Genomic DNA, 11,138 nt, shown 5'->3' with positions numbered 1-11,138 from the left:
CTCACGGGGATTCCCCACGATCGTCCATGCTTTCATGTTTGCGCGAATCATTTCACACCAGACAGCTTTACAAACGAGAAAAAACGGATCGGTACCAACCTGTTACTGCTGAACCTCCAGAAGATGTGAGTGTAATGTTTTTATATTAATCTTTGCGAAATTTGCAAACCTTGCTGCAGGCTTCACGATGAATGCATCTAAGGTTTACACTCAGGGTACATTATGGCATGTTTTCTATGTACGACGTTCTCAATATAATTCATAATCCCACGTTTATAATGAACAACACGTGGTTATTGTGTTAGAAACTGTGTACACACAGAACAGAGGGGCGGGTTGAGCAAAGCTCATTATCATTTAAAGACACATGCACTGAAACGGCGTGCTGAAAACAGCTGTTTTTGACCAGGTAAAATGAGTGTTTTCTTACAATACTAATGAGAATTTTTAATTAAAGTATATTACAAACTTTTAATTTAGACCCTAAAGAATCATATTAGATTGTACAAATATGGCATTATATGACCCCTTTAAAAGTTTGTAATATACTTTAATTAAAAATTCTCATTAGTATTGTAAGAAAACACTAATTTTACCTGGTCAAAAACAGCTCTGTTTTCAGCACGCCGTTAAAGTTGTCTTTAAATGATAATGAGCTTTGCTCACCCCGCCCCTCTGTTCTGTGCGCACACCGTTTGTAACACAATAACCATAATGCGTTGTTATTATAAACGTGGGATTATGAATTATATTGAGAACGTTGTACATAGAAAACATGCCGTAATGTACCCTGAGTGTAAAAATAGCCGCATTCATCGTGAAGTGTGCAAGCGATTTGCAAAGATTAATATAAAGGTCAATAAAACGTTACACTCACTTCAGTTCTTCTGGAGGTGCAGCAGGAACACGAATAGTTGCCGATCCTTTTTTTCAGGAGCAGCTACTTAGCAAATCCAGCTTTATACTGACCCTCGTTTGTAAAGCAGTGTGGTGTGTGAAATAATTCGCGCAAACATGAAAGCATTGACGCTGATCTTGGGGAATATTCCCTTCGAAAACAAACTCAGCCACTGCGTCTTCAGCGGTTCGGATTTAGGAACATCAACATGACTGCTGTGTTCCTCATTACACCCAAGAACAGAACACCACAATCGCTTAGACGCCATTCTGCTCATAGACAGTGCTCCAGCGTATCAACAATGACGCGCCAGTCTGCGCGGACTATGATTGACAGCTCGCTCACGAGGGCGGGTCTGTGTTGAAACGCTGCTGTCAATCAACAATCGTGGGAGGGGCGTCCACGGCTTGATTTGAGATGGGGGAAAACATATAAGAAGATTAAAAAGAAAACCACCGGATGGATTTTTATCATTTTATGATGGTTGTGTACAGGCACTGCCAACACACATTTCAGTACAATCAACTTGTAAAAGTGCATGTATCATTATATGACCCCTTTAAGGCATTTTATAATTATCTGGATATCAACTCCTTAGATGTATACATAAACTAGTACCAACATATTCTAAACATGTAATAAATACACTCTTTTAAGTGCATAGATCTCTAAAATCTCTTTCTCATTCACTTTTCACATTTACATTTCTCAATACCCGTGAATCAAACCATCAGCACTAAATATACAGAATTAAATATTAAATACAAACATACGTACCACATACACGCATGCAAAAAAACATGATTGTAAACTGAATTTGCAGTCGTGTTTCAAACACATTGATCAATATGCTTGCGTAGACTTCAGTGTCTTTGCTCTGGTTCTTCTGTGTTCTGAGTCTCATCAATAAATGCAAGCTCTTATCAATCCCACAAGGTGTCGCTGTGGACTCAAATCATCGTTCTTGCCACTCTGAGCTCCATTGCTAAGTCTGAGATAATGTCCTTTATTCATTTCTTTGTATATTTATTTAGTATTTTGGCAGGCCTGACATTCTATAAAATAAGGACATCATTGAATCAAAATGGGATTTTATGGTAAACGCTATGTTCAGAGATATAATCTGACTAATAATGTCCAATTAAAAGTTTTACATTAAAGTACATTTTGTTTTAAAGAAGTAGGCTTATTTTGTGTTGACTAACATGCTAAAGCACATGTAGGCTACTTGATAATGATTTTAATTGTAGTAGTGTGTTATTCAATATTAAAGTCCCCCATTGTGAAAATCAAGCTTTTAATGTTGTTTATATGATTAGGCTATGTGGTGTTTTTAATATGCTTTAAGACAAACCATGTGTAAATTCATAAGTCGACACCATTGTTGAGTATTTTCTCCTTAAAACTGCAGTGAACCAAAGACAGTCTCAAAAACACACTTTGAAATCGCTGGTGTTTCTGACGTCACAAACTACCTTGTAACCAATCAGATCAACGTGTGATCGTCAACCAGTGGATCTCTGAGCTGAGTGAGTGAGTGGAGGCGGGTCTCATTTGCATATATACAGATATTTTAAGGCATGATGGATTTTTTTTTTTTTTTTTTTTGACAGAGGGAAAGTCATTTTGTCATTTTGGTGATCAAAGATGAGTTTAAGGGATAAAATTATTGATAACGGGGGCTTTAAAATTTAAAAGTTGATAAATTTAAAATGTAGAAATTGCAACTCCATCATTACATAGCCTATACTAGAATAAATGTTTGGCTGACAATATTCAAGGCAGACTACACCTTCTTTTTCTTCTTTTTTTTTTTCTTTCTTGTTTTAGAATAGGCCTAACATGGACAAATGGTTTAAAATATATCAAAAAGGGTCCATTTTGATTTCGTGTTGACTTTAAATATGCATTGTAGGTTAATAAGTTTTGTAAATGGTGGAACTGGTACATTCTTCCCTCTGTAAGTTATTGTGTAGATGCATTGACAAGTTGCGTAAAGTTCAGAGTTGTGCAGAAGGAAAACATTACAACGTCGTTTAGTGCAATCCAGCACCCGTTCACTCACTCACTCAGTCCACAGGATACATAAAGCTCAAGATTGCTGATGTCACTGTGGATTACAGCTCGTGATAAACACTTGTTGTGTGAACGTTTAGAAAAATACAAGTTCCTAAAACTTTCAGGAACCTCTGGTCTGTGTGTGGAGAATGCGGCTGATGTAGGTTATTTCTCGAACTCGCCCAACAGTGTTTTCCCAGACAAACTTGGGTGTTAGCGGTATACTGGTGTAAACATTAATTTGTTTTCCTTCCTCCAAAAAGTACAAACCCCGCCCATCTCATGACTTCCCTCTAACTTTCAGTTTGCACACTTTATGAAACAGATTATGCGACTGAACGAGCACATCTGGCTTCAGGTCCGAGTGAGTGAGAATGGGCTTCAGCGCGCTCGTGTGCGTGTGTGTGTGTGTTCTCGTGTTGTGCAGCGCGTCTCCGGTAAAACACCTGCAGAGAAACGAGCCTGAGAACAACACACCGATCATTGGTAAAACTCCTGTCTTCATAGTACTAGGCCTATATGTCAACATGACATATAGCACCAGCTTAATTTACATTTAATAGCACCAGCTTAATTTCTCGTCTTGCTAACAATCTAAAATCATATGTAAACCTCGTCTGTAGGCATTCTGACGCAAGAGGTTGACAGTGAGGTTATGAAAATATTTGGAAAGACCTACATCCCTTCATCATATGTGAAGTACATCGAATCCGGGGGAGCTAGAGTTGTGCCCATTAGGTAAGTCTACTTCTGTTTGTTAGCATTGATTCGATTCATGTCAAAAACCGATTCATTGATTCGAATTCCGTTTATTACAGCAAAGTGTTCCCTTGTGAAGCCATACACTTTATCATACTTTTAAAAAGAGTTTTTAGGGAAATAATTAAAGAATAGTACTTAAGTGCGAACTGAATATAATGTTTCTGAGCACTTAATTGCATTTCATTAATTGAATAGACTTGTTTTATAGTTGAAATATTAAAAGCAATTATTTGAATTTAAGAGTGCCTTTTCGACCTATTTAAGTCCTTATTTTAAATACGTCTTCATACAGTACAGGGGTGCGTTTCCCGAAAGCATCGTTGGCCAACTATGGTCGCAAGTTCCGTCGTTACCAATAGAGTTCAATGGACATTGCGATGAACTTGCGACCATAGTTGGCCAACGATGCTTTCGGGAAACGCACCCCAGGTCAAAAGTTTGGAAACATTACGTTTTTTTATATTTTTGAAAGAAGTCTCTAATGCTTATCAAGGCTGCGTTTATTTGATCAAAAATACAGAAAAAAACAGTTATATTGTGAAATATTATGACAACTTAAAATAATAGTTTTCTATTTGAATATACTTTAAAAAATAATTTATTCCTGTGATCAAAGCTGAATTTTCAGCATCATTACTCCAGTCTTCAGTGTCACATGTGACATCCAGTCTATCACATGATCCTTTAGAAATCACTCTAATATTCTGATTTATTATGAGTGTTGGAAACAGTTCTGCTGTTCATCAAATATATTTGATGAATAAAAGGTTAAAAAGAACTGCATTTATTCAAAATAAAAAGATATATTTTCTTATAATATAAATCTTCTTTACTATCAGTTTAACACATCCTTGCTGAATAAAAGTATTGATTTATTTCAAAAATTTTTTTTTTTTTTTTTTTTTTTTTTTACTTTTTATTCATCAAAGTATCCTAAAAAAGTATCACAGGTTATGAAAAAATATTAAGCAGCAGAACTGTTTCCAACTTTGATAATGAATCATCATATTAGAATGATTTCTAAAGGATCATGTGATAGACTTGGAGTAATGATCCTGAAAATTCAGCTTTGCATCACAGAAATAAATGATAATTTAAAGTATAATCAATTGAAAACCAATTATTTTAAATTGTAATAATATATCACAATATTAAATCTTTTTTCTGTATTTTTGATCAAATAAATGCAGGCTTGATGAGCAGAAGAAACTTCTTTCAAAAACATTAAAAATAGTAATGTTTCCAAATTTTTGACCTGTACTGTATATCATTTTATAAATCTGTTGTTTTTGAAATATGGTGAAAGGATGGTATACTGCTGAATGTACAATTGCTATAAATGTAATATTGAATAATACACTGTTGTTTATAATTAATAATCAAGTAGGCCTACTTTAGTATGCTAGTCAACACATCAAAATAAGCGTACTTCTTTGAAGCACGACAAAAGATTATTAAAACATAATGATCTAAAATATAGGTAAAACTTTTTTTAAAGTTGAAAGTGGCCTTTTATTTTAGTAATATAATATTATGTGCGGTTACAGTTAAATATATATATACTTTCGAGAATTACAGTACAAGTGTACATTCAATACAATTAAGCACATCTCTTTTTCACAAGGGTTCCCATGACATATATGTTCATTTTTTAGTCAGGAAATAATACACCATATATGAATTCACAAAACTGAGTTATTAACCATTTCAGCCATAAATCAATAACGAAAACTGTACATTAAAAGAGAATACCAAATTATTGAATTTAATGAAATGAAATCAGCAAATCAGTGTCCAAAACGTGTTATTTAAGCAATCATACTAATAAATTTGACATTTTATGTTACAGGCTAAACCAGAGTTTTGCAGAACATGAAAAAATCTTCAAGTCAATAAATGGGTATGTTCTCCACCAGTATTCTCAAACTAAACTCAAAATAATGAGTTCCTTATTGTTATGATGACGTTTTCCTTAAGTATTCATACATGATCGTTACATTCTCAAGATTTAGGCCATTAGAGACATACAGAAAAGGATGTATCACAGCACTGAATACATGATTGAAGTAACCTAGATTTCATCAATTCTACCAGTTTATAATTAGTTCTGAATGTTTATCTGCGCAGAGCTACATTTATGCCCTAAATACAGTATTCTTACAGAAGCTTACAGGAAGTAAACAAAAGCAAATACAAAAGCATAACTTTCATAACATATCTGTCTGCCAATCAGTCTTCTTCTCATTGGAGGCTCCGTGAACCTGGAGACATCTGAGTTTGCTCACACTGCTGGGATTTACTTCAGACTGGCCCTTAAGGTCGGTGAATTACAGTAAAAGTCATGTTTGTAAGAGAATGTGAGATGCTCCTCGTGTCTCTTGAACTATTAGTTGTTAATATTATGCCACTGTCTTTATTTCAGTAGTTTTCCTGATTCTTTAGCATCATCTTATGAACTAAAAGGAAATGAACAGGTTACCACTGATAGTTTTTAAAAATGTTGTTAGGCACATGATGAGGGCGAGTACTTTCCCATCTGGGGAACATGCCTGGGATTTCAGCTGCTCACTGTACTGGTGTCCGGAGAAAACCTGTTGAGTAAGACGACAGCCGAGAATGTCAGTTATCCGCTCAACTTCAGCTCAGGTACTCATACTGTACTATAGTTTTAAGGCCCATTCTTACCAAGGACGATAACTATATCAATAAAGTAGTGCTGGGCAACTATTAATCGCGATTAATCGCATCCAAAATAAAAGCTTTTGTTTACATAATATATGTGTGTGTACTGTGTGTAATTATTTTGTTTATCTAAATACACACATACTGTATGCATGTATATATTTAAGAATTTTTATTTATTTATATATAAAATGTATATATATTATGTAAAAAAACTATATATTCGAATTTACATGTATACATTTAAGCTTACAGCTATATATTAAATCGATTAATCGCATCTAACATAAAAGTTTGTAAATTTATGTGTACACACACACACACACACATATATATACATAGACTCCTCCTGGACCCCCCCAATACAGTAAAACTGCACATTTTAGAGTGGCCTTTTATTGTGGCCAGCCTAAGGCACACCTGTGCAATAATCATGCTGTCTAATCAGCATCTTGATATGCCACACCTGTGAGGTGGATGGATTATCTCGGCGAAGGAGAAGTGCTCACTAACACAGGTTTAGACAGATTTGTGAACAATATTTGAGAGAAATAGGCCTTTTGTGGACATAGGAAAAGTCTTAGAACTTTGAGTTCAGCTCATGAAAAATGGGGGCAAAAACAAAAGTGTTGCGTTTATAAATTTGTTCAGTGTATATATATATATATATATATATATATATATATATATATATATATATATATATATATATTATATATATATACACTGAACAAATTTATAAAAATTTATATATATATATAAATATAAATATATATATATATATATATATATATATATATATATATATATATATATATATATAATGACCAGTATATATGTATCATTTAAATGTAATAGTTGCTGTGGTTGGAATCATCAGCTGTGCTTGTATATCCACTAACAGAGGCTCCATCCAGTCGTATGTTTGCTAGCGTTCCTCCTGACCTCCGTAAAGCGCTGTCTGAGGAACCACTCACTGCGAACTTCCACCACTACGGAGTGACTAAAGAGGTACATGCTTTATAAACACACCATATATGTTCATTTAAATCATTCTAATCTAAATAACAAAAAAAGCGAGCAATGAGCTGTTCCTCTTTCTCAGGCATTCATGGGTAATGAGAAACTGAAAGGCTTCTTTTCAGTGCTGTCCACAAACATAGCAGAAAACGGCCTTGAGTTTGTTTCCACAATTGAAGGTAAAAAACAACAACATATTTTTTACATTACAAACAAGCAGCCATACACAGTGTGGATGAATGATATGTGTCTACAGGCAGGAATTACCCTTTCTATGGGGTTCAGTGGCACCCAGAGGTGAACCGCTTTCAGTGGGACCCGCATCACAACTTTCCTCATTCCAGGAATGCTGTGCGCATCTCATCCTTACTGGCGGAATTCTTTGTTAATGAGGGTAATTACAGTCTCTCATTTGTTTACTTGTTTGTTTGTGATGTTCCTGGTTTGTATACATTTGGATGAACAGATGCAGTGCTAAATGAACAAATGCATCTGTGTGTTTTCAGGAAGGAGAAGCACACACCTCTTCAGTGAAGCAGCGGAAGAGAGCAGCGCACTCATATACAACTACAACCCGGTTTATGTGGCAAACATCTCTGCTTATGAACAGATTTATTTCTTCTAATAATACTGGGCGGTGCTGAGAAAGAAAACCCCTCTCTAGACACTTCAGATTGACAAATGTACTGTAATAATCACAGACCTCATATTTAAACATAGAATGTTTTTAACAGAGAGACTAATTAAATTATTTTGTGATTTATGCTTGCATATTTCATTTCTTTAATAAATGTTATTAAATATGCAGGTTTTAAACCCAAAAATTATTTTACAGTCCTGTTCCCCATGTACATATGTTCTTATTATAGTGATTGCAATAACTGGGTAATAACTAGGTACTAACCCTGAACCTCACCTTAAGTAGTTACCTTATATTACCCAGTACTTTCTTAGGTAAGTACACTGTATGAACACGTACTGTAAAATGAATTGCGACCAAAATTGCACATGACACAACATCAGCGAGGGCGACTCAGGGTAGCGTTGAGGTCTCTGGTTCGAGTTTGCATGTTCTCCCTGTGACTCCGGGAGCTCCAATTTTCCCCACAAACAGTTTTCTCCAAAAACATGCAGTATCGGGGAATTGGAGACGCTAAATTGTCTGTAGGTGTGAATGCGCACGTGTGTGTGAGTGTGAGTCCCACGCCATGAAAAGGTAAGACCTGGTGACCAACCCCGGAAAAATCACCGCCAAGAAAATTCATGGACAGTTTCTGACGTATACCCAGCCAGCAATGACATGTGGGGCCCAGATGGGTTAACTACGGGTTCCATGGGTACTGTGTGGGCATGGGCTTTGGCTGGGTGAAATCAGCGGGTCCCATGTAGGTTTTGTAGTACGAGTCCCACATAGGAAGCCCATATGAGCTAATTACATGGGCCCCATAAGGGACAGGCATGGGCCAAGTGGGCATGGGTTTGATCTGGGAACACATATATGGGTCTTGCATGACATATTTATGGGACAAGTGGGAATGGGTTTGATCTGGGAACACATTTATGGGTCTTGCATGACATATTTATGGGCCAAGTGGGCATGGGTTTGAACTGGGAATGCACATATGGGTCCTGCATAGAATTTTTATGGGCCAAGTGGGCATGGGTCTGAACTGAGAACACATATATGGGTCCTGCATGGTTTATTTATGGGCCGAGTGGGCATGGGTTTGATCTGGGAACACATATATGGGTCCTGCATAGAATTTTTATGGGCCAAGTGGCCATGGGTTTGAAGTGGGAATGCATATATGGGTCCTGCATGGTTTATTTATGGGCCAAGTGGGCATGTGTTTGATCTGGGAACACATATATGGGTCTTGCCTGTCATATTTATGGGCCAAGTGGGCATGGGTTTGATCTGGGAACACATATATGGGTCCTGCATAGAATTTTTATGGGCCAAGTGGCCATGGGTTTGATCTGGGAACACATATATGGGTCTTGCATGACATATTTATGGGCCGAGTGGGTATGGGTTTGATCTGGGAACACAAATATGGGTCTTGCATGTCATATTTATGGGCCAAGTGGGCATGTGTTTGAACTGAGAACACATATATGGGTCCTGCATGGTTTATTTATGGGCCAAGTGTGCATGTGTTTGATCTGGGAACACATATATGGGTCTTGCATGACATATTCATGGGCCGAGTGGGCATGGGTTTGATCTGGGAGCACATATATGGGTCTTGCATGACATATTTATGGGCCAAGTGTGCATGTGTTTGATCTGGGAACACAAATATGGGTCTTGCATGTCATATTTATGGGCCAAGTGGCCATGGGTTTGATCTGGGAACACAAATATGGGTCTTGCATGTCATATTTATGGGCCAAGTGGGCATGTGTTTGAACTGAGAACACATATATGGGTCCTGCATGGTTTATTTATGGGCCGAGTGGGCATGGGTTTGATCTGGGAACACATATATGGGTCCTGCATGGTTTATTTATGGGCCGAGTGGGCATGGGTTTGATCTGGGAACACATATATGGGTCCTGCATAGAATTTTTATGGGCCAAGTGGGCATGGGTTTGATCTGGGAACACATATATGGGTCTTGCATGACATATTTATGGGCCGAGTGGGCATGGGTTTGATCTGGGAACACAAATATGGGTCTTGCATGTCATATTTATGGGCCAAGTGGGCATGTGTTTGAACTGAGAACACATATATGGGTCCTGCATGGTTTATTTATGGGCCAAGTGTGCATGTGTTTGATCTGGGAACACATATATGGGTCTTGCATGACATATTCATGGGCCGAGTGGGCATGGGTTTGATCTGGGAGCACATATATGGGTCCTGCATAGAATTTTTATGGGCCAAGTGGCCATGGGTTTGAACTGTGAACACATATATGGGTCCTGCATGGTACATTTATGGGCAAAGTGGGTATGGGTTTGAACTGTGATAATATATAAAAATATAAAAATATATTTTTGATTTATTTACCGGTATGTTGTGACATTTGAATTGTTTTTTAAAGATTATGTTTATTGTTCGATGTAACAATTTTGTATTAAAGTATTTTTGGAGAGCTGTTTTTTTTTCAGAGATTTTTTTTTTTTAAATATATTTTTGATTTGTTTACCGGTATATTGTTGTGACGACCACAAAAGTGTTGTATTTGTGTTTTAAGAATATTCACAATTACTGTCTTTTAATTGAAACAAGTGATTGTATTTAAGTGAATTGTGTAGTGTTTGCTCCAGGCCAGTAGGGGCAGTGTAGAGTGACGAGTTACTGTAGCTGCGTGAGTTGCGGGTTTCTCATTACTGCAGAGAGCTTGAAACTGATAACAAGGGGTGTTTCTCAAAACCAAGAATGCAAAGAACGGACTTGTGTTCTTGAGGAGAACGCTCTTGCTAGTTGTTCTTGGAAGAATGAACTCACAAGGTGACGAGCACACAGAACGCTGCTGACACTTTGAGACGATGTGTTCTTGCTGGTATTGCGCAATAATACCTCCGCACAGACGCCGTCTGCAGTACCCAAACATAACGAGAATTATTGACGATAACAGCCAGGCTTTATCGCCCAAGCCTACCCTCAGCTCAAGGGATTACTCTACAACTGTACACTATGTATATTCATAACAATAAAGCTACCTACGCTGGAGATTCTCACTTCCGAAAACGTTTGAGCGCATTT

General features: G+C 37.0%; 1 protein-coding gene across 1 annotated transcript; it reads left to right on the top strand.

The window, feature by feature from the left end:
* Positions 1–3,261: 3,261 nt before the first annotated feature.
* Positions 3,262–8,253, top strand: LOC308680701 (gamma-glutamyl hydrolase). The gene is made up of 9 exons (XM_081348979.1): positions 3,262–3,442; positions 3,580–3,694; positions 5,568–5,618; positions 5,952–6,036; positions 6,226–6,364; positions 7,305–7,411; positions 7,506–7,599; positions 7,677–7,814; positions 7,927–8,253. The coding sequence occupies exons 1-9, from the start codon at positions 3,331–3,333 to the stop codon at positions 8,043–8,045; spliced, it is 960 nt and encodes a 319-aa protein (XP_081205105.1). The 5' UTR covers positions 3,262–3,330; the 3' UTR covers positions 8,046–8,253.
* The last annotated feature ends 2,885 nt before the right edge of the window (positions 8,254–11,138 follow it).

This window comes from Scardinius erythrophthalmus (assembly GCF_964197995.2).
Source record: "Scardinius erythrophthalmus genome assembly, chromosome: 20".
Lineage (NCBI taxonomy): Eukaryota > Metazoa > Chordata > Actinopteri > Cypriniformes > Leuciscidae > Scardinius > Scardinius erythrophthalmus.
This window is presented reverse-complemented; position numbering and strand designations above follow the sequence as displayed.

What these genes read in the sequence shown, in the direction of transcription:
- LOC308680701 (XM_081348979.1), top strand. Translation starts at nt 3,331, where the DNA reads ATGGGCTTCAGCGCGCTCGTGTGCGTGTGTGTGTGTGTTCTCGTGTTG. An exon ending in ACTTCAGACTGGCCCTTAAG is followed by an intron (nt 6,037 to 6,225) that starts GTCGGTGAATTA and finishes AAATGTTGTTAG; the next exon opens with GCACATGATGAGGGCGAGTA. An exon ending in ACTACGGAGTGACTAAAGAG is followed by an intron (nt 7,412 to 7,505) that starts GTACATGCTTTA and finishes CCTCTTTCTCAG; the next exon opens with GCATTCATGGGTAATGAGAA.